At 43.1% G+C, this 22,735-nt stretch overlaps 1 protein-coding gene across 2 annotated transcripts in view; it reads right to left on the bottom strand.

Annotated features, from left to right (window-relative positions):
* The window catches only part of ces2b (carboxylesterase 2b), a 46,858-nt gene extending 24,348 nt beyond the window's left edge, over positions 1–22,510 (bottom strand). Inside the window, exons 1-12 of one of the 2 annotated variants that reach the window (XM_029667785.2) lie at positions 22,339–22,510; positions 20,391–20,580; positions 20,130–20,268; positions 19,159–19,292; positions 17,982–18,135; positions 13,556–13,660; positions 13,292–13,393; positions 11,574–11,717; positions 9,261–9,338; positions 9,025–9,172; positions 6,994–7,140; positions 6,794–6,863 (exon numbers count right to left, since the gene is read on the bottom strand). In XM_029667785.2, coding sequence (XP_029523645.2) covers positions 6,794–6,863; positions 6,994–7,140; positions 9,025–9,172; positions 9,261–9,338; positions 11,574–11,717; positions 13,292–13,393; positions 13,556–13,660; positions 17,982–18,135; positions 19,159–19,292; positions 20,130–20,268; positions 20,391–20,580; positions 22,339–22,417 — 1,490 coding nt within the window. In that variant the 5' untranslated portion in view covers positions 22,418–22,510. The remainder of the gene's footprint in view (positions 1–6,793; positions 6,864–6,993; positions 7,141–9,024; positions 9,173–9,260; positions 9,339–11,573; positions 11,718–13,291; positions 13,394–13,555; positions 13,661–17,981; positions 18,136–19,158; positions 19,293–20,129; positions 20,269–20,390; positions 20,581–22,338) is intronic. The other variant, XM_029667784.2, reaches the window with a different exon arrangement.
* Positions 22,511–22,735: the final 225 nt, after the last annotated feature.

Genomic DNA, 22,735 nt, shown 5'->3' with positions numbered 1-22,735 from the left:
GAATCTTGCAGTGACATGGTGGGGTTGGACGCAGGTGCAGAGACTGGACCAGATGAGGAACCAATGGTTTAGGATAAACGTAAATACGTTACTGAAAATAAGGTAACAGAAGGATCACAAAAATTCTTTAAAAATAGCAGGACTAGGACTAGAAAACTTACTCAGGCGACAAACACACGGGGCAACCAAAATCAAGCTTCTGCAAACAAGGACAGAAAACACACCTCTTCTAAAAGGGAAATCATAACGAAATCATAAGCAACACCAGAGTAACAAAAAATTCTCTAGGGCAGTCTCTGTCGCCCTCTGGTGCCCGGAGAAACCATGACAATAATTTGGTCTTTACACATTGCATCTTGGATTTTTAACATTGCAGAATCAATTTCGGTTTTTGAAACTTAAGTTCACAATTTTCATTTAGAAAAGAAAGAAAAGCTAATACCTGGTGGTTCAGTCTTTGGCCAAGATAACTGCTGACAAACACTTCTTGTAGCCATCAATGAGCTCGCTGCACCTTTCTAATGGATGTTTGCCTCGTTCTTCAGCTGCAAACTGCTCCAATTCTGCAATGTTTCAGGGGTACCCTCCAACATCTGCTGTTTTCAGATCTCGTCATTGGTTTTCGATGGGATTCAGATCTGGACTCAGCGCTGGCCACTCCAGAACAGTCTAGCATTTCATCTTGAACCATTCTTGGGTACTTTTTAAAATGTTTGGGGTCCTTGTCCTGCTGGAAGACCCAAAACCTTTGACAGAGTCCAGGTTTTGTGGACACTGGGTTGAATATTGGACTCCAAAATACATTGATAATCTGCTGATTTCATGATGCCTTGCACACGTTCAAGGCCCCAGTACCAGAGGCAGAAAATCCACCCTAAAGCATTATCGAACCTCTCTTGTGCCACCTGTTGGCAAACCTACTTGAAACACCTGGTGCAGTTTGATGCTGAAGAGTGGGACAAACTTCCATTAGAAAGGTCAAATAAAATAAAATGTTAATGTTTACTTACACATATTTATCAGATGTTATTGCGGGTGTAGCAAAATGCTTGTGTTCCAAGATCCAACAGAGCAGTCATGTCAAACAATACACAACAATACACACAAATCTAAAAAAGTAAAATAATGGAATTAAGAAATATATAAATATTAAGACGAGCAATCAAATCAAATTGTAATTGTCACACGCGCTGAATACAACAGGTGTAAACCTTACAGTGAAATGCTTACTTAGAAGCCCTTAACCAACAATGCAGTTTTTAGAAAAAACAAGTGTTAAGAACGTATTTACTAAATAAACTGAAGTAAACAGTAAACTGGGATAATGGGCACAGGTTAGTCGAGGTAATTGAGGTACATGTAGGTAGAGTTAAAGTGACTATGCATAGATAATAAACAGAGAGTAGAAGCAGCGTCAAAATGTGTGTGTGTGTGTGGGGGGGGGTGGGGGTCAATGCAAATAGTCCGGGTAGCTATTTGGTTAGCTGTTCAGGAGTCTTATGGTTTGGGGGTAGAGGCTGTTTAGAAGCCTCTTGGACCTAGACTTGGTGCTCTGGTACCGATTGCCGTGCGGTAGCAGAGAGAACAGTCTATGACTGGGGTGGCTGGAGTCTTTGGTGATTTGTAGGGCTTTCCTCTTGACACCGCCTGGTATAGAGATCCTGGATGGCAGGAAGATTGGCCCCAGTGATATACTGGGCCATAAGCACTACCCTCTTTAGTGTCTTGCGGTCAGAGGCCGAGCAGTTGTGAGGATACTCTCGATGGTGCAGCTGTAGAACCTTTTCAGGGTCTGAGGACCTATGCCAAATCTTTTCAGTCTCCTGAGGGGGAATAGGTGTTGTCGTGCCCACTTCCTGACTGTCTTGGTGTGTTTGGACCATGACAGTTAGTTGGTGATGTGGACACCAAGGAACTTGAAGCTCCAAACCTGCTCCACTACAGCCCAGTCAATGAGAATGGGGGTGTGCTCGGCCCTCCTTTTTCTGTACTTCCACAATCATCTCCTTTGTCTTGATCATGTTGAGGGAAAGGTTGTTCTCCTTGCACCACAGGGTCAAGTCTCTGACCCCCTACCCATCGGCTCTCATTGTTGTTGGTGATCAGGCCTACCACTGTTGTGTGATCTGCAAACTTGATGATGGTGTTGGAGTCGTGCTTGGCCATGCAGTCATGGGTGAACAGGAGGGGACTGAGCACGCACCACTGAGTGGCCCCGTGTTGAGGATCAGTGTGACGGATGTGTTGTTACCTACCCTTACCACCTGGGGTCGGCCCCTCAGGAAGTCCAGGATCCAGTTGCAGAGGGAGGTGTTTAGTCCCAGGGTCCTTAGCTTAGTGATGAGCTTTGAGGGCACTATGGTGTTGAACGCTGAGCTGTAGTCAATGAATAGCATTCTCACGTATGTGTCCCTTTTGTCCAGTTGGGAAAGGGCAGTGTGGAGTGCAATAGAGATTGCATCATCTGTGGGTCTGTTGGGCTCTATGCAAATTGGAGTGGCTCTTGGGTTTTTCTGAGATAATGGTGTTGTGAGCAATGACCAACCTTTCAAAGCACTTCATGACTACAGATGTGAGTGCTACGGGTCGGTAGTCATTTATGCAGGTTACCTTAGTGTTCTTGGGCACAGGAACTATGGTGGCCTGCTTGAAACATGTTGGGATTACAGACTCGGTCAGGGACAGATTGAAAATGTCAGTGAAGACACTTGAAGACACAGTTGGTCAGCGCATGCTCGGAGTACATGTCCTGGTAATCCGTCTGGCCCTGCGGCTTTGTGAATGTTGGCCTGTTTAAAGGTCTTGCTCACATCGACTACGGAGTGCGTGATCACACAGATGTCCGGAACAGCTGGTGCTCTCATGCATGCTTCAGTGTTGCTTTCCTCGAAGCGCACATAGAAGTAATTTAGCTCATCTGGTAGGCTCGTGACACTGGGCAGCTCACTGCTGCACTTCCCTTTGGAGTCTGTAATAGTTTGCAAGCCCTGACACATCTGATGAGTGTAAGCAGAAATCAGGAGGATATGGTCAGATATACCAAATGGAGGGTGAGGGGGAGCTATGTACCCATCTCTGTGTGTGGAGTAAAGGTGGTCTAGAGTGCACGTGTAACATGGTGGTAGAAATGAGGTAAAATGCACCGCCTTTGGATGAGCATTTCCTTGTTTGCTTATGGCTTTATACAGCTCGTTGAGTGCAGTCTTAGTGCCAGCATCGGTTTGTGGTGGTAAATAGACAGCTACGAAAAATATAGATGAAAACTCTCTTGGTAAACAGTGGCAGATGTCAGCATTTGAAGTCAGCGTTCTTGTGACATCATCACCCAGTGCCTGGGCTTACCTCCGCTGTACCCGCACCCCACCATACCCTTGTCTGCGCATTATGCCCTGAATATATTCTACCATGCCCAGAAACCTGCTCCTCTTATTCTCTGTCCCCAACGCTCTAGGCGACCAGTTTTGATAGCCTTTAGCCGCACCCTCATACTACTCCTTCTCTGTTCCGCGGTTGATGTGGAGGTAAACCCAGGCCCTGCATGTCCCCAGGCACCCTCATTTGTTGACTTCTGTGATCGAAAAAGCCTTGGTTTCATGCATGTCAACATCAGAAGCCTCCTCCCTAAGTTTGTTTTACTCACTGCTTTAGCACACTCTGCTAACCCTGATGTCCTTGTCATGTCTGAATCCTGGCTCAGGAAGGCCACCAAAAATTCTGAGATTTCCATACCCAACTATAACATCTTACGTCAAGATAGAACTACCAAAGGGGGCGGAGTTGCAGTCTACTGCAGAGATAGCCTGCAAAGTAATGTCATACTTTCCAGGTCCATACCCAAACAGTTCGAACTACTAATTTTGAAAATTACTCTCTCCAGAAATAAGTCTCTCACTGTTGCCGCCTGCTACCGACCCCCCTCAGCTCCCAGCTGTGCCCTGGACACCATTTGTGAATTGATCGCCCCCCATCTAGCTTCAGAGTTTGTTCTGTTAGGTGACCTAAACTGGGATATGCTTAACACCCCGGCAGTCCTACAAGCTAAGCTAGATGCCCTCAATCTCACACAAATCATCAAGGAACCCACCAGGTACAACCCTAACTCTGTAAACAAGGGCACCCTCATAGACGTCATCCTGACCAACTGGCCCTCCAAATACACCTCCGCTGTCTTCAACCAGGATCTCAGCGATCACTGCCTCATTGCCTGTATCCGCTACGGATCCCCCCCGCAGCTACTCGCCCAAGCCTCTCCAGGTTCTCCTTTACCCAAATCCAGATAGCAGATGTTCTGAAAGAGCTGCAAAACCTGGACCCGTACAAATCAGCTGGGCTTGACAATCTGGACCCTCTATTTCTGAAACTATCCGCCGCCATTGTCGAAACCCCTATTACCAGCCTGTTCAACCTCTCTTTCATATCGTCTGAGATCCCCAAGGATTGGAAAGCTGCCGCAGTCATCCCCCTCTTCAAAGGGGGAGACACCCTGGACCCAGACTGTTACAGACCTATATCCATCCTGCCCTGCCTATCTAAGGTCTTCGAAAGCCAAGTCAACAAACAGGTCACTGACCATCTCGAATCCCACCGTACCTTCTCCGCTTTGCAATCTGGTTTCCGAGCCGGTCACGGGTGCACCTCAGCCACGCTCAAGGTACTAAACGATATCATAACCGCCATCGATAAAAGACAGTACTGTGCAGCCGTCTTCATCGACCTTGCCAAGGCTTTTGACTCTGTCAATCACCATATTCTTATCGGCAGACTCAGTAGCCTCGGTTTTTCGGATGACTGCCTTGCCTGGTTCACCAATTACTTTGCAGACAGAGTTCAGTGTGTCAAATCGGAGGGCATGCTGTCCGGTCCTCTGGCAGTCTCTATGGGGGTGCCACAGGGTTCAATTCTCGGGCCGACTCTTTTCTCTGTATATATCAATGATGTTGCTCTTGCTGCGGGCGATTCCCTGATCCACCTCTACGCAGACGACACCATTCTATATACTTCCGGCCCGTCCTTGGACACTGTGCTATCTAACCTCCAAACGAGCTTCAATGCCATACAACACTCCTTCCGTGGCCTCCAACTGCTCTTAAACGCTAGTAAAACCAAATGCATGCTTTTCAACCGTTCGCTGCCTGCACCCGCACGCCTGACCAGCATCACCACCCTGGATGGTTCCGACCTTGAATATGTGGACATCTATAAGTACCTAGGTGTCTGGCTAGACTGTAAACTCTCCTTCCAGACTCATATCAAACATCTCCAATCGAAAATCAAATCAAGAGTCGGCTTTCTATTCCGCAACAAAGTCTCCTTCACTCACGCCGCCAAACTTACCCTAGTAAAACTGACTATCCTATCAATCCTCGACTTCGGCGATGTCATCTACAAAATTGCTTCTAACACTCTACTCAGCAAACTGGATGCAGTTTATCACAGTGCCATCCGTTTTGTCACTAAAGCACCTTATACCACCCACCACTGCGACTTGTATGCTCTAGTCGGCTGGCCCTCGCTACATATTCGTCACCAGACCCACTGGCTCCAGGTCATCTACAAGTCCATGCTAGGTAAAGCTCCGCCTTATCTCAGTTCACTGGTCACGATGGCAACACCCATCCGTAGCACGCGCTCCAGCAGGTGTATCTCACTGATCATCCCTAAAGCCAACACTTCATTTGGCTGCCTTTCGTTCCAGTTCTCTGCTGCCTGTGACTGGAACTAATTGCAAAAATCGCTGAAGTTGGAGACTTTTATCTCCCTCACCAACTTCAAACATCTGCTATCTGAGCAGCTAACCGATCGCTGCAGCTGTACATAGTTCATCGGTAATAGCCCACCCAATTTACCTACCTATCCTACCTATCCAATTTACCTACCTATCCCCATACTGTTTTTATTTATTTACTTTTCTGCTCTTTTGCACACCAATATCTCTACCTGTACATGACCATCTGATCATTTATCACTCCAGTGTTAATCTGCAAAATTGTAATTATTCGCCTACCTCCTCATGCCTTTTGCACACAATGTATATAGACTCCCCTTTTTTCTACTGTGTTATTGACTTGTTAATTGTTTACTCCATGTGTAACTCTGTGTTGTCTGTTCACACTGCTATGCTTTATCTTGGCCAGGTCGCAGTTGCAAATGAGAACTTGTTCTCAACTAGCCTACCTGGTTAAATATATATATATTTTTAACAGCGTGTATTTATTTCACGTTGCATTTTATGTGACGTTCCACAAGTAAATGAGCCAATTTATGATGAGGTTGAGCAGTGCTTTATATTGTATATGCCGTTCCACAGACCTTAAACCTAATATTGCGGTGATAATTAATGGCTGGGGTCAATTATGTTTTTTGCTGTTCCCCCCAAATAGCATTTTTTAGTTTTTAAATTGTGTCGAAATGCAGTCACTGAGCTTCAACTTCCCTCACATCCCCCGTTGCCATACCCAGGTTTAGCTGAACTGACTCGACTGTGGTTACAAAAGTGTTTGTCAGCAGTAAACATGGCCAAAGGCTGCGCAACCAAGTATAAACTATTGGATGCAAATCATTTTGTCCTTGCCTTTTAGTTTCCTTACTAAATTTGAATTTTAAACTTAAGTTCCTCAAAACTAAATTGGTTCTGCAATGTTGGAAATCCAATAACAATGTGTGGAGATCCAATTCTTTCCTTTAATTTCTACTTATTTTAGAAGAAATTGAGAATTATTTAAGAAAAGTGAACGAGTGCAAATATATTTAGCCACCACTTTATGTTCTGGAAACATGAAAAACAGTTCTTTACCCTGTACGAGCAAAGTTACCCCAGTAACTCATCATGATTCTGCTTAGTTGTTCATCTTTCTCTGCACAACCTGAGAAAAAGAGTGAGTAGTTGAGTGATGAGTGGTGAGTGATTGTATGAAATAGAGTATTTATGGAGAACTTGGGGAACTGGATTGATGACATGCAGATTAGATTCAAGGTTGAGGTTAATTCCTTTACCATCCATTATAAAATGTGATGTGAAGCAGATTCCAAAAACAAACATAAGCTCATCTCCGTGGTCAGATCCAACAAAACTCGGCCTCATCTTCTTAAGCATGCTGGGAGTTTGCTGGAACTCATACAGGTACACAGGCACACCTGCATCTGTTGTGTGGGATAAGACAGTAACATTTAGGTTAATTGGCCTCTGGAAATAGACTTGAATTCTGTACGGAGACCTCAGAATGTGATTTCTGAAATACAGTGCATTCGAAAAGTATTCAGACCCGCTCACTTTTTGACATGTTGCTACATTGCAGCCTTATTCTAAAATGGATTAAAATGATTTTTTCCCCCTCAATTTACACACAATGCCCCACACTGACGAAACAAAAGCAGTTTTTAATAATTTATAGGTAAATGTATAAAAATAAAAATAAATGAAAAAAACATTGAAGCAACTTTGGCAGCGATTACAGCCTCGAGTCTTCTTGGGTATGATGCTACAAGCTTGGCACACCTGAGTTTCTCCCATTCTTGTCTGCAGACTCTCTCAAGCTCTGTCAGGTAGGAAGGGGAGCGTCGCTGCACAACTACTTTCAGGGGATGAGATGTTCGATCGGGTTCAAGTCCGGGCTCTGGCTGGGCCACTCAAGGGCATTCAGAGACTTGTCCCGAAGACACTCCTGCCTTGTCTTGGCTGTGTGCTTAGGGTCATTGTTCTGTTGGAAGGTGAACCTTTGCCCCAGTCTGAGGTCCTGTGCACTCTGGAGCAGGTTTTCATCAAGGATCTCTCTGTACTTTGCTTTGTTCCTATGTCTCTTGAGCCTGACTAGTCTCCCAGTGTCTTCCCCACATCTTGATGCTGCCACCACCATGTTTCACCGGAGGGATGGTGCCAGGTTTCCTCCAGACGTGACACTTGGCATTCAGGCCAAAGAGTTCAATCTTGGTTGCATCAGACCAGAGAATCTTGTTTCTCATGGTCTGAGAGTCCTCTAGGTGCCTTTTGGCAAACTCCAAGCAGGCTGTCATGTGCCTTTTATGGAGAAGTGGCTTCCGTCTGACCACTCTACCATAAAGGCCTGATTAGTGGAGTGCTGCAGAGATGGTTGTCCTTCTGGAAGGTTCTCCCATCTCCACAGAGGAACTCAGGAGCTCTGTCTGAGTGACCATTGGGTTCTTGGTCACCGCCCTGACCAAGGCCCATCTCCCCCGATTGCTCAGTTTGGCCGGGCGACCAGCTCTTGGAAGAGTCTTGGTGGTTCCAAACTTCTTCCATTTAAGCATGTCGGAGGCCACTGTGTTCTTGGGTACCTTCAACAATGCAGAAATGTTTTGGTACCCTTCCCCAGATCTGTGCCTCGACACAATCCTGTCTCTGAGCTCTACGGACAATTCCTTCAACCTCATGGCTTGTTTTTTACTCTGACATGCACTGTCAATTGTGGGACCTTATATAGACTGGTATGTGCCTTTACAAATCATGTCTAATCAATTGAATTTACCATAGGTGGACTCCAATTGTGATTAAATTACAATCGTGTCTCATCACTGCAACTCCCTAACTGGCTCGGGAGAGGCGAAGGTTGAGTCTCTTTTGAAACATGACCCGCCAAACCACGCTTTTTAATACTCGCCCGCTTAACCCGGAAGCCAGCCACACCAATGTGTCGGAGGAAAAACCATTAAACTGACGACCGAAGACAGCCTGCAGGCGCCTGGCCCGCCACAAGGAGTCGCAAGAGCTCGATGGGTCAAGTAAAGCCCCCCGGCCAAACCCTGAACCTGGGTCTGTAGTGACGCCTCAAGCACTGCGATGGAGTGCCTTAGACCGCTGCACCACTCAGGAGGCCCCCAGTTTTTTTATTTTTAAGAAATTTGCAACAACAAAAAAATGTGTTATAATATTGTGTGTAGATTGATATTTAATCCATTTAGAATAAGGCTGTAACGTAACAAATGTGGAAAAAGTCATGGGGTCTGAATACTTTCCGAATGCACTGTACCAGTTCTAATCCTGAACTCTATGGGCCCTAGTGCTCTTACCTCTGTGGAAGTTTGCCGTTTGGAGGGCAGGAATGGTGAACATAATGTCCCCAAGCAGCTCAGTGAACCCATCACGGTTTTTCACCCGATTTCCAGAGGTTCCCAGGTATTCATCTGCTATTAGCTCAGTTATCCACTGATCCTTGGGCTGAAGGAGACAACAACCATTCAGTGTAGCCACAGCATGTATTGTCATCAGTAGTTAGACAATATCATCTGGTGTGCTTTTTTCTTACATCTGGGTAGAACATGGCCATCATGGGTATGACCTTCACCCGGTCCACTCCATCCTCCCAACCTGGAGGAGCAAAGAACTATGGGAGAAAACACATTACTACTTTTCTAAAAATCACTCTTTAAAGAGAAAAAGAGGAGTACAAAGCCTTACAATTTAATAAATCATGTAATCTTTGGCAATAATACGTTAAGGGGGAATTTCATTCAGATAGTTAGTCATTTTATTCTTTAATCTAATATCTCCACCATGAGCGTAATCCTAACCCTGAGATGCGTGCGTGTAACTGGCGTCACTGTTCTAGTTTAACAGCTTTGCTTCCTCCCTCAACTTGCCTCTGACTGGGCTTGAACTAGGGTACTCTGCCTCGTGAACACATGTGACCACCTGCTTGACAATGTACATACCAGTCACACCGCTGAAAATGATCTGATTTAATAGCACCATTTCAAGTTGTGAATTTATCCAGTATGATCTTAATATGGTACATACACTTGATGCGTAAATCATGCAATAGTGTAAATGGAAGATAAAATAACATTTGGGTTGTGCAAGCATTGAGCAAGCGATGTGTCTAAACTGGAGTCAAACTGCACCGAACAAAAATATAAATGGCAACACTGTTCCTAGGCCGTCATTGAAAATAAGAATTTGTTCTTAACTGACATGCCTAGTAAAATAAAGGTAAAATTTTAAAATTTTAAAAATACAATGATTTTACTGAGTTACAGTTTATATGGAAATCTGTTAATTAAAATCAATTCATTAGGCCCTAATCTATGTATTTCACATGACTGGGAATACAGATATGCATCTGTTGGTCACAGATACCAATTGTGTTTGTTGTCCATAGCTTATGCCTGCCCATACCATAACCCCACCACCACCATGGGGCGCTCTGTTTGCAATGTTGACATCAGCAAACCGCTCACCCACACAACGCCATACACGCTGTCTGCCATCTGCCCTGTAAAGTGGAAACCGGGATTCATCCGTGAAGAGCGCACTTCTCCAGCGTGCCAGTGGCCATTGAAGGTGAGCATTTGCCCACTGAAGTCGGTTATGATGCCAAACTGCAGTCAGGTCAAGAACCTGGTGAGGACGAGTAGCATGCAGATGAGCTTCCCTGAGACGATTTCTGACAGTTTGTGCAGAAATTATTTGGTTGAACTAACCCACAGTTTCCTCAGCTGCCGGGTGGCTGGTCTCAGATGATCCCGCAGGTGAAGAAGCCGGATATGGAGGTCCTAGGCTGGCGTGGTTACATGTGGTCTGCGTGGTTACATGTGGCTGATTGGACATGGAAATGAATATTAAATTCTCTGGTAACAGCTCTGGTGGACATTCCTGCACTCAGCATGTGTCACGAATCCCGCCGAAGATGGTGCCTCTTCCTGTTCGGGCGGCGCTCGTCGGTCGTCGCCGGCCTACTAGCTGCCATCGATTCCCTTTCCTTTTGTTTCTGTTAGTTGGGTCTAATTGGTTACACCTGTTTTGAGTTTAGTTTTGTTTGTAGGCTATTTAAGGGCACTAGGCCCGCTGGTTATTGTGCGGGTTTGTTCTCTGTTTTACGGTGTTGGTTGATTATTGTGATCTCTATTTGTCCGGACAGTTCTGTCCTGTTTATTTGGACGGGTTGTTTCATGCGCCCTTGTGTTTTGCATGTCCGTTTTTCCGCTGTCATTGGAATAAAAGATCCACGTACCTCCACCCACCATTCATAGAAGTCATAACAGCATGCCAATTGCATGCTCCCTCAAAACATGAGACATATGTGGCATTGTGTTGTGTGACAAAACTGCACATTTTAGAGTGGCTTTTTATTGAGCCCAGTACACGGTGCACCTGTGTAATGATCATGCTTCTTGATATACCACACTCGTCAGGTGGATGGATTATCTTGGCAATGGAGAAATATTCACTAACAGGGATGTAAACAAATTTGTGCACAGAATATGAGAGAAATAAGCTTTTTGTGCATATGGAAAATATCTGTGAAATTTTATTTCAGCTCATGAAACATGGGACCAACACTTTACATATTGGTTTATATTTTTGTTCAGTATATGTAGCATAGCACTAAAGCTGAGGATGTCACAGGATTATATCCACTCCTCACCATTAGGGTTCATTGAATGCGTTCACTTTGACAATATAAATGCTATTAATCTTAGGCTATTTGTAACTACTATTCTTTCTCCTGTGTCACTAAATCACATTTTCCATAAAACTGACTGAGAGACCGTTTTCATCAACCTAACATCTAGCATTGATTGTTGAAACAAATTTAAATCGTCTTTCAAAATCAACTCACCTTTGCTAAAAGCCAGCCACCTTCGTTGTCATTGACTCCAGTCATAAACGGCACCTTGTGCATCTCATGGTTTTGAGAAATCTCCATCGCCGATTTGGACAAGAACTGCCCGTCAGCAGTCACACCAAAGAATAGCATTTGATTCTTTAAAAAGACAAGATTGATAAAAAGTGAGAAAAACATGTCAACAAGACATTACAAACAAGCAAATGCCCTCTATAAAATGTGGCTGCAAAATATTACCAGATGAAAGGGAGTTGGTTATCATAATCTTTGATATTACCTTCTAATGCTCATGAAACAATAATAGTCTATTATGCAATCTCTATCCACATCATACCTATTTCCTGTCACAATATGCACATTTCTAGGCTCAGTGTTTTCGTTCATCTACCTCCCAATGCAGAACAGCAGAATATGTTAATATGCTGGTTGTTTTGCATGTATATATTAATTAAGTTTGGTTTTCATTGCATTTTTTATTTAACTTATTTTTCATATCTGAGTTTTGACCACATACAACATGCATGCTGACTCACTGTTGAAGGACTGTGATGGCAGGTCTGTTTGTTGGGCTTGGATAGATAGCTGCCATCACAGTCCTGCAACAGTGGCTAATGTGTAGCTTTCTAGCTAATGTGTTGTAATGTGTTGGCTTTTTTGTTTCACCTAACAGTTCCTGTAAGGATAGGGACTGTGTGTGGAGATGGGAGGCTGATGAGGCTCATAGTGGGGACTTTTCCGGACCCTGGCTGAGGTATGGTGTGCTTTGGCACTTCAGCTGCTAAGGCCTCACCCAGGTGGGTGTTATGCTTTCATCCACGGAGGACTAGATACCTTCAGACGAGTGGCTATTGCAAAGGAACCTGTCTGTCTGACCTGTCTGTCAGACTGACCGTCTTTCCCCTGGCCGTAACATCAATTCCCCCTCTGCTCAAGCCCTGTCCAACAGCTTCTTTCAAGTCAACTGCTTAACAGCTTATATATTTAGTTTATTGGGTTTTAGTATCATATAAAATCATACAAAACATTAAGAACACCTGCTCTTTCCATGACAGACTTCCCAGGTGAATCCAGGTGAAAGCTATGATCCCTAATTGGTGGCACTTATTAAATCCACTTCAATCCGTGTAGATGAAGGGGAGGAGACAGGTTAAAGAAGGATTTTTAAGCCTTGAGATAATTGAGACATGGATTGTGTATGTGTTACATTTAGAGGCTGAATGGGCAAGACAAAAGATTGAAGTGCCTTTGAATGGGGTATGGTAATGGGTACCAGGCGCACCGGTTTGTGTCAAGAACAGCAACGCTGCTGGGTTTTTCATGCTCAACAGTTTCCTGTGTATATCAAGAATGGTCCTCCGTCCAAAGGACATCCAGCCAACTTGACAAAACTGTGGGAAGCATTGAAGTCAACATGGGCCAGCATCCCTGTGGAACGCTTTTTACACCTTGTAGAGTTCATGCCCTGATGAATTGAGGATGTTCTGAGGGCAAAAGGGAGGTGGGTGCAACTCAATATTAGGATGGTGTTCTGAATGTTTTGTACACTCAGTATATTTTCACACTGTAAATTGTACTCTCAATTCTCATGTCCTCATTACAATTCATTACAATTCATACATGATGCTAAGTATAACCAAATGTTAAGATTGGTGTCATTCCCAAAGACATAGCTAGAACCCTGGCAAGATATGATACTGTCCGGGATATCCCACCTGTTTCTGAATGTTCATAATGTGATCAGCAGTCAACTTCTTCACACAGTCTGCTATCTTCACTGTGTTGGTGCTTTCACAGCCAATCAGGTTTGCCACTGTCTATGAGACAAGACCAATAGAATAAATCGTCATGGTTGTAATGACTATCAGGACATTGATGGATGACAACTATTGAGTGGGCAGTACATTTGTTTAAATATGTGCAATACTATTTATGTCTCTCAGAGTACTGAGTTTGGTGGAGAGAAAGTTTGAAAATACCTGTGCAACAAGCAGGGGATTGGGAGTGAAGAGCATTTTCATTGTTGCGGTACCACTCTCGGCTATCGCGCCATGGAACAGACCAATAGACAATGGAGAGAGAAGCTAGCGATGGAAAAAAAACAAGAATCAAGAAGCTAATCAAGATAGTGATGTCTCAAAACATAAAACCTATATTTCAGGGAAACTCCAATTAGTATGATATGTTACGTTTGTATGGTATGTATTAATTTGGGAATGTCCATCATCCATTTCGCATGATATGTTACGACAGAGGTTTGCAAACTAGGGGCCGAGAACCCATGTGTGGTTGCCTGATATGAAAATGGGGTCATGGGAGAATTTCCAAAATCCTGAAGAAAAAAAATATATACAATATTGTCTTTGTATCTCAAAATCATTGTAACGTGGTTAGCCTTAAAAAATGAAATGAAAATGATTCAAATCTAAAAGATACAATTCAACCAGAGAGCACCCTTAGATCATGGGAAAAGGCCGCGCTTGACCGTTGCACTTGAATCATTCCCACCATGAATGGCTAGGTCCGCTTCGCTATGAAACCACACACTATTGTAGGGACTTTGATATTACCGCAATTGATATGGTGAAAACAATGTGTGGGGAGGCAGAGGTACAGAAACTCAACATCAATACCTTTGTCAGATAGCACCGTTAAACAAATAATTAATACTATCACTAGCAATCAAGAGCAAACTGACTGAACGACTCAAACTCCTGTTAGCTGTGAGGGCCGGAATGCCCATGCATTGACTTTTGTTCACTATACATGTCGGTGGATGCTATTCACGAGGACATATTGTCTTGTCTCACGATTCCCGAGCATGAAACGGCAGAAGGGATGTTCAGTGTGCTGCGTGGTTATATTAACGAAAAACAGATTGTATATGTGACCCAATTCATGAAACTAGGCATATGTCGCAAGTCACGACAGGAGAGCTGTTTGAACGTAAAAAATGTTTTTTAATCTAAATGCGTTTTTTGGCAGTAATGCTTTCTCGAACATGTGAACTTTCATGTGCATTAACAACAAACTTGCATGACATCTGTAAATACGACAGAAACCTTCCCACTAGCCATGACTTGCTGAGATTATGAGTGGGCTGGACATGCCAAGAGAAGAGTTCGGATTGGTCAGCCATATAGAAGGCTTCTGTCTATTTGAGCTGTGGAGTATGAGATGGATAAAACACCTGTCTCCAGATTACATCTTTAAACTAAGGGCAAATGTGGCATGGCATCAAAGACAGGGAGACGAGTCCATCATGCATGATGATGTACACAGGTAAGATAGTCTAGCGTTAGCTAGCTACATTTTCAGATATGAAATGTTTCACAGAAAGTGGTTTCATTTCAAGCTAAAGTGTACTGTTAGCTAGCTCGGTAACGTTAGCTGGCTGGCTCCCTTGCTGACGTTATTATTCGTATCCCATATCTGTTTGCTTTGCCAGATAGAGCCTAATGTTAGCTAGCTAACATTGAACCTGGTTGGTTAGCTCCCAGCATATTCATGCAGTATAGTAACGACATGATTTGGCACTATATTCATTGTTGTTTAACTGGCTAACTATAGCTGGCTGGCTCGTTAGCTAATGTTACGTGACGTGTGATTTTACACGTTGTTTGCCAAGCTAGGTTCATTGTTTACCTAGCTAGCTACATGTATTAAGCTAAAGTGTAATGTTAGCTAGCTAACGTTAGCTGGCTGGCTCCCTAGCTGACGTTGTTATTCGTATCCCAGAGCTGTTTGCTTTACTAGTTACAGCCTAATGTTAGCTAGCAAACATTGAACCTGGTTGGTTAGCTCTCACCATATTCATGCAGTGTAGGACAACATTGTCACTATGTTCATTGTTATTTAACTTCCTGGCGTTAGCTGGCTGGCTCGTTAGCTAACGTTACGTGACCTGTGATGTTACACGTTGTTTACCTAGCTAGGTTAATTGTTTACCTAGCTAGCTACATGTCTTAAGCTAAAGTTTACATCACGCGTTGAATATGGCCGATGTCAGTAAAGATCTGCAAAGAAGCGTAATGCTAGCTAGCTAGCTACATGTCTTAAGCTAAAGTGTAATGTTAGCTAGCTAGCTAACGTTAGATGGTGGCTCCCTAGCTGATGTTGTTATTCATATCCCACAGCTGTTTGCTTCACTAGTTAGAGCCTAACTTTACCTAGCTAACATTGAATCTGGGTGGTTAGCTCCCAGCATATTCATGCAGTGTACTGTAGTAACAACATGATTTGGCACTATGTTCAATGTTGTTTAATTAACTAGCTAACTTTAGCTGGCTGTCTCATTAACTAATGTTGCGTGACGTGTGTTATTTTACAAGTTGTTTACCTAGCTAGGTTAATTGTTTACCTAGCTAGCTACATGTCTTAAGCTAAAGTTTACATCACGCGTTGAATATGGCCGATGTCAGTAAAGATCTGCAAAGAAGCGTAATGAAATTGTTGCAGGCTGTTTTCATGTTGTTCATAGGTAAACAAATCATCGCCAGAGCATCAAGTGTGCGCTCTTAACGCTCCGAGGTCGAAACCAGATGGGTGGGGCTAAAGCTTAAGAGGGTGTGAACGATGCTGAATGGGTGTAGACAAAGAAGAGCTCTTCACTAGATACCAAAACATTCAAAGGTCATTTTCTCATAAGTGAGTTTACAAGTTTATCATATTTCAAAGCAGAATTACTTTCCCATTGTTCCTCAACAATGCAATATGATATTCCATTTTGTAGCTCTGAGTCTCTACTTTTATCCAATGTAAAAAACACCATTTCAAATTTTGCTACATAAGACCGAATCCAGGTGGTGAGTCACATATGGGATTGAATGGTGGTCTTTTGCACAGATGGGGATACAACTATCATGGGATGGCAGGCAGGCCTCTGCACTCTAGTTATGAATGTGTTTCCCTCTGCCATATGTACGCATTGTATGATACACTGAGAGCAACTGGCAGAAAAAGAGCGCAGCAGGTATCTTCGATTGTAAACTGCATCAAACCACATTCACTGCACGCAGGTCTGTTAGCAAACAATTGTACAGATATGGGATCAGAGCATGATAATGTTCTATTTCACACCGAGGCTTGGTGGTTATTGAGGGGGAGAGTTGGAAAGATTTTTCTCATTGAGAGAGGAACTTTTGCAATTCACATCGGATGTAAAAAAAAAACAGACTTGGTTGACGTTCTGTGTAATAGAAAATGAAATAACAGAAAACATCATCAGTAAGTGTCCCACACGAGTGATAACTGCTCACCTCCAACGCTTGGAAGAGCACTTTGGGATGGACCTACTTCACAGTCCGTTTGACTGTGATCCTGGCTCATTTGACATTCCAGTCATTTAAATCAAACAGCTGATCGAGCTGTCATGTGACCGATTGCTGCAGACAAAGCATTCACGGGCCACTACGGAGGACTTTTTGTTCCTGACTCAAAGGGAACAGCCAGGAGTCTCCCTCTGAGCATTAATGATGCGTTCAAAACAACTGGAAACTCGGAAATCTCAGACATCAGTGCCTTCAATACAACTGGGAACTTGGAAAGAAACGAGCTCCGGGTGGGAAAAAATATTTTGAACGGACATCCAACTCGGAATTCCAACTACTCTGCCTAGAGCTCCGACTTTCCAACCTAAAGATTATTGACGTCATGATTTGACCTCATATTTTTCAGAGTTCCCAGTTGTCTTGAAAGCACCATAATATTCATTGTAGGCTACCCTTCACCAGCTCATATCTGTGAAGCTGGACTCAGTGCTTTTGCCTGCATCAAACCAAATATTGATCCAGGTTGGATGTGACAGCAGAGATGAGTTGCGTACTGTCGACCATGCTCACTGACATTGAGAAGGTCCGTATCCATATCCCCAAATAAAAAAGTAAACATCGGTTGTTGATATTTTTTCACATGGGTGGGGACACGATAATTTTCAGATATCAAAATGGGGTCATGGGCCAAAAAAGTTTGGCAACCCCTGTGTTACGAATTTGAATGATACTGTATGATTGGAATTGCAATTGGTCAAATATGTTACGATTTGCAAAATGATATGTTACGAATTCCAATTTGATGCAACATACATTTTTGCCTGAAGTAACCTTCTGTCCTATGTAACCATTCCAAATGGAACATATCATACTAATTTGAGTGTCCCGGATTTACTTTTACTATGTTACGTCTAGTCTATGAGACCAGGCTTATATTTCACTCAAAATATTATGCAATATACTGTATTGATGGAAATATGTTTTCATACAAAATTATTTGGTAAAATAAGTTACAATATATAAATTATAGACAAAATGTTTGATGCATTATATTTTACAGTTCACATAAATTGCTAAATCATATATTTTGGATATGTGTGTGTGTTTGTGTGTGTGTGTGTGTGTGGATCCTCACCAGTAACGATACGCTTGCTCCACCAGCAGACTCTCCAAATATGGTGACCGACTTGGAGTCGCCCCCAAAGTTGTGGATGTGCTCCTGGACCCACCGCAAGGCTTCCACCTGGTCAAGTAGTCCCATGTTCCCTGGGGCATACTTGTCTCCTGTGCTGTATGGAAAAGATGGAAAACAAGCCCAAAACAGTGACATGTTTTATTTAACTAGACAAGTCAGTTAAGAACAAATTCTTATTTTCAATGACGGCCTACCCCTGCCAAACCCTCCCCTAACCCGGACGATGCTGGGCCAATTGTGCGCCGCCCTATGGGACTCCCGATCACGGCCAGTTGTGATACAGCCCAGGATCGAACCAGGATCAAACCAGGGTCTGTAGTGACACCTCTAGCACTGAGATGCAGTGCCTTAGACCACTGCACCACTCAGGATCCCTATTTTCAACCAGTAACTATCAGGAAATAACACTGATCACACTTTGGCAGTGTTAGTTTCATCAGCTGATGTTCAATATGATACAAAACACAAGAAAAACACATTTTGGACTGCACTGGGCCTTTATCAGTATAGCTTCTTTCCTCACAAGTCCTTACGGGCACTTGAACTTGGATCCCCTGCCTCGCAAAATCACACTACAGTATGTTCTTAGCCAGTTGCGCCATGGCAAAAATATCAGTTCAGCAACTCAAGTGGAGACAAATCCAACACTTGTATAGGGGCAACCGTGCAATGTTAAAGGCCAAATCACCACCACCATCAAACCAAAATAATGAAGTTGATTTGACCATGACATTTAGAAAATTGCACGGTTGTCCATATCAGTTCCATTGATTTCTAGTTAGCGGAGGCTAAAGTTAGCTGACATTTGTTGTGGCTGTTTAAAGAAAAGCGAACCATGGATTACAGTGTCTCCTGGTTCATAGACTACTTTCAGGGTGAGGAACCGGTTGTGAAATACTGCACATCCAAATCAAACCAAATTTTGTGCCAAATTCAACAGGTGTACACTTCACAGCGAAATGCTTACTTACGAGCACATTCCCCAAACAGTGGTGCAGAGTTTAAACAATTAAGACAAAAAAATTAATAAGCAAATAGTAACGCAACAAAAACAATAACGAGGCTATATACAAGGAATACCCCTTTAAAATGTGGTTCTGTAGTAGTTCAGTCTTACCTGAAGAACCCCAGCCATCCCAAACGGTATTGGATCAGCACTACAACCACATCCTGGTATGCAGCCAAAGCAGAACCATCATATGCTGATGCAGAACCAATGGCGAATCCGCCACCATGGATCCAAACCATGACCTGAGAAACACAAGCAATACATGCTGAAAAAAGTAAATACCAGCTGCATTTAGATTCACTTTGCACTTATCATCGTACATATGTTGTATTATATGATTTCAGGTTTTTTGTATTTTTTAACTTATTTATTTTACCTTTATTTAACCAGGCAAGTCAGTTAAGAACACATTCTTATTTTCAATGACGGCCTGGGAACAGTGGGTTAACTGCCTGTTCAGGGGCAGAACGACAGATTTGTACCTTGTCAGCTCGGGGGTTTGAACTCGCAACCTTCCGGTTGCTAGTCCAACGCTCTAACCACTAGGCTACGCTGCCGCCCCATCTTATCTTATGTTGAACTCAAATTGCCCTTCATGGACAATAAATATTTACTGAGCTGAACTATGCTTATGTGTGGCCTTGTAGCCTTTGATAATCTGGAAGTTTATAGCAGTTATCGTTAACTTTGACTAATGATGAAAACATATTTCCTGCACAGCTTCACTGCACATTGACAAGTATTCCACTTAGCATGAGTCATTCACTACGATAACTGACTGAAAAAGTATGATTATTTATCATAATACAATTCACAAACATAATACATTTCAGTAGCCTACACACACCTGACAAATTTGGATTGAAAAAGTGCGTCGCTGATGAGAATAACATTAAAGCACAAAACATTTTTTTAAACCCAGTAGGCCTACCGTAATACAGGAAATATCATCTTTATTATTAAATTCTGCCACTACCGGGGTGTGACCTAACTTTGTGGAGCCCGCAACTCTATATTGTTTCAACAGCATCACTGGGAAGTCAATCAACTGTTGACTATATGTGTCTGATATTACTTACATGAAGCCTTGTTTTCTCAGCAGGTTTAACTGGAGTGTAAATGTTGAGATAAAGACAATCTTCTGACACCTCTGGGATTTCCACTGTCATGGACACATTGGAGTAAAGGTCTTTTGTAATTTGTCTGTCTTGAAAACACCTGAAAAACATACAACTTATTGAGAAGTCTGATTTGATTAAATCTCATTGTTTGTCTAACCCTTATTCAAATAGCCAGAAACTTGAGATGTATGGTTTGTTTGTGACCTTGCTGGGTCTTACATGAGAGGCTGCTGGATGGCGTCCCTCACTCCCTCCCATCCCTCCACAGGCTGGGGCGGGGCCAGTCTCAGGGGGCCGACAGGTGGTTTGGCAAACGGAACACCCAGGTAGGCCTGAACCACCGTCTCCTTCCCCTTTACGCTCACATATTGCCCTCTCAGTCCCCCCAGTTTGGTCTGGACCACAGGTGCTGTTGAGATGTTAAGCATTACATTTACATTTAAGTCATTTAGCAGACGCTCTTATCCAGAGCGACTTACAAATTGGTGCATTCACCTTATGACCTCCAGTGGAACAGTAGTGCATCTAAATCTTTTCAGGGGGAGGGGGGGTGAGAGGGATTACTTTATCCTATCCTAGGTATTCCTTAAAGAGGTGGGGTTTCAGGTGTCTCCGGAAGGTGGTGATTGACTCCGCTGTCCTGGCGTCGTGAGGGAGTTTGTTCCACCATTGGGGGGCCAGAGCAGCGAACAGTTTTGACTGGGCTGAGCGGGAACTGTACTTCCTCAGTGGTAGGGAGGCGAGCAGGCCAGAGGTGGATGAACGCAGTGCCCTTGTTTGGGTGTAGGGCCTGATCAGAGCCTGGAGGTACTGAGGTGCCGTTCCCCTCACAGCTCCGTAGGCAAGCACCATGGTCTTGTAGCGGATGCGAGCTTCAACTGGAAGCCAGTGGAGGGAGCGGAGGAGCGGGGTGACGTGAGAGAACTTGGGAAGGTTGAACACCAGACGGGCTGCAGTTCGTTATAGGTGTGTTACTTTCAAAAAACAGGGGGGATTTATGGTTACTCCTTTTCATTGAGTAAAAATTGGTTTCAGAACACCCTTTAAAAGTGTATAATTCATTATGTTTATCCAGCTCATATACCATTCTTGTGGACAACTCATGTCAACAGCTTTGAATGTAATCTATACTGTATATACTATACTATAATCTATACTGTATATCTGTGCTATAGCAATATGCCACAGTATGTCGAAAGTACCTCTCCCATAGCACTAGCATAAAATGTGTTTTTTTATTGCATGAACACAAAGTACATTATTGCATGAGGAATAAAATCCAGGTCAAACTAGGGATTATTAGACAAAGAAAACACATAAATAACGATAAGGGGGTTATATTTCAAGGGATACCGAATTTCCATTGGAGCAGAGAATGGTCACATGAAAATAAAAAGTAGTGAGACATTGACTGACAGCAATTACTTCTCAGATGTTTTGTTAATTAATAATGATTCGAAAATGCCTTTCCGGTTGCATGTATATGATATTTACCCATATTAATGATCACATTTATTACGCCAGAAATGTTATCTTGAATACCATCCATTTAAAAACGATAGGAGTGGTATTTCAGGAATTACCTAAATCAAGTCTCCAAAAACCTTGTGCTTATTTCTATCCCATTATAAATGTGTTATTAAACTAACTTTTGGAATAGACACCGGCGGGAATGCACTTTTAACCAATCAGCATTCAGATTAGACACTAATGCATATAATGCAGGAGTCACATCAGTTAACACAATTTTAATTAACATTATACATTACCATGGAAATTATTGCAGTCATTGCGAGTGTATAAATGAGTTTACCAGTCAAATTGCCATGGTTAGAGGTTCCAAGCCTGTTCTATTCATGCTATTTTTATGTGTGCTGCTGCTGCATAGTGGTCATTCAGTCAGCTGTTCATTCTACCCCCCCCCCCCCAAAGTATATTTTTCCGGTTATGACGGTTATTTTATTTTCATGGAGTCTTCACTTCATCCATAACTATCGGTTACACGGTTATACGGTAATTGTGCCAGCCCTAGCCTATAATGTGTAAACTTAACTATCAATCTGCTACACAGCCTACGGTAGTTAGGCAACATCCTGTATCTTCTATATTTCCTGACCACAGTTGTTGGCCTATGCAATGTTTCGACGACTGTTATCAGCTTACTTACCATTGGATTCGACCAAAGTATACAGAAATAGTAGGCCAATTGACAGGGAAAGTCTCAGTAAGCCTGACGGTTCCTTCATGGCCGCAACATTCAATGATTTGAGTGCTCAGCGACACACCTATTGTTATGCAACCCCAGACCTCAACAGAATGCGGGAAAGAGTAGTACTGAAAGTATTTGCTTAGGCTTTATAGAGTTACCATTACAGGTGTGCCCTTTACCTTTGTCCCTAATAGGGAAGGTGGGGAAATTTATTGTTGGTGTGAGCTGCTGTCCTTAAATGACCAAAGCCATGACTTTGAGGTCATGTCAATTGCATGTACACTCAGCAAAAAAAGAAACGTCTTTCAAAGATAATTCATAAAAATCCAAATAACTTCACTGTAAAGGGTTTCAA

The sequence above is a fragment of the Oncorhynchus nerka genome, linkage group LG9a (genome assembly GCF_034236695.1).
Source record: "Oncorhynchus nerka isolate Pitt River linkage group LG9a, Oner_Uvic_2.0, whole genome shotgun sequence".
Lineage (NCBI taxonomy): Eukaryota > Metazoa > Chordata > Actinopteri > Salmoniformes > Salmonidae > Oncorhynchus > Oncorhynchus nerka.
This window is presented reverse-complemented; position numbering and strand designations above follow the sequence as displayed.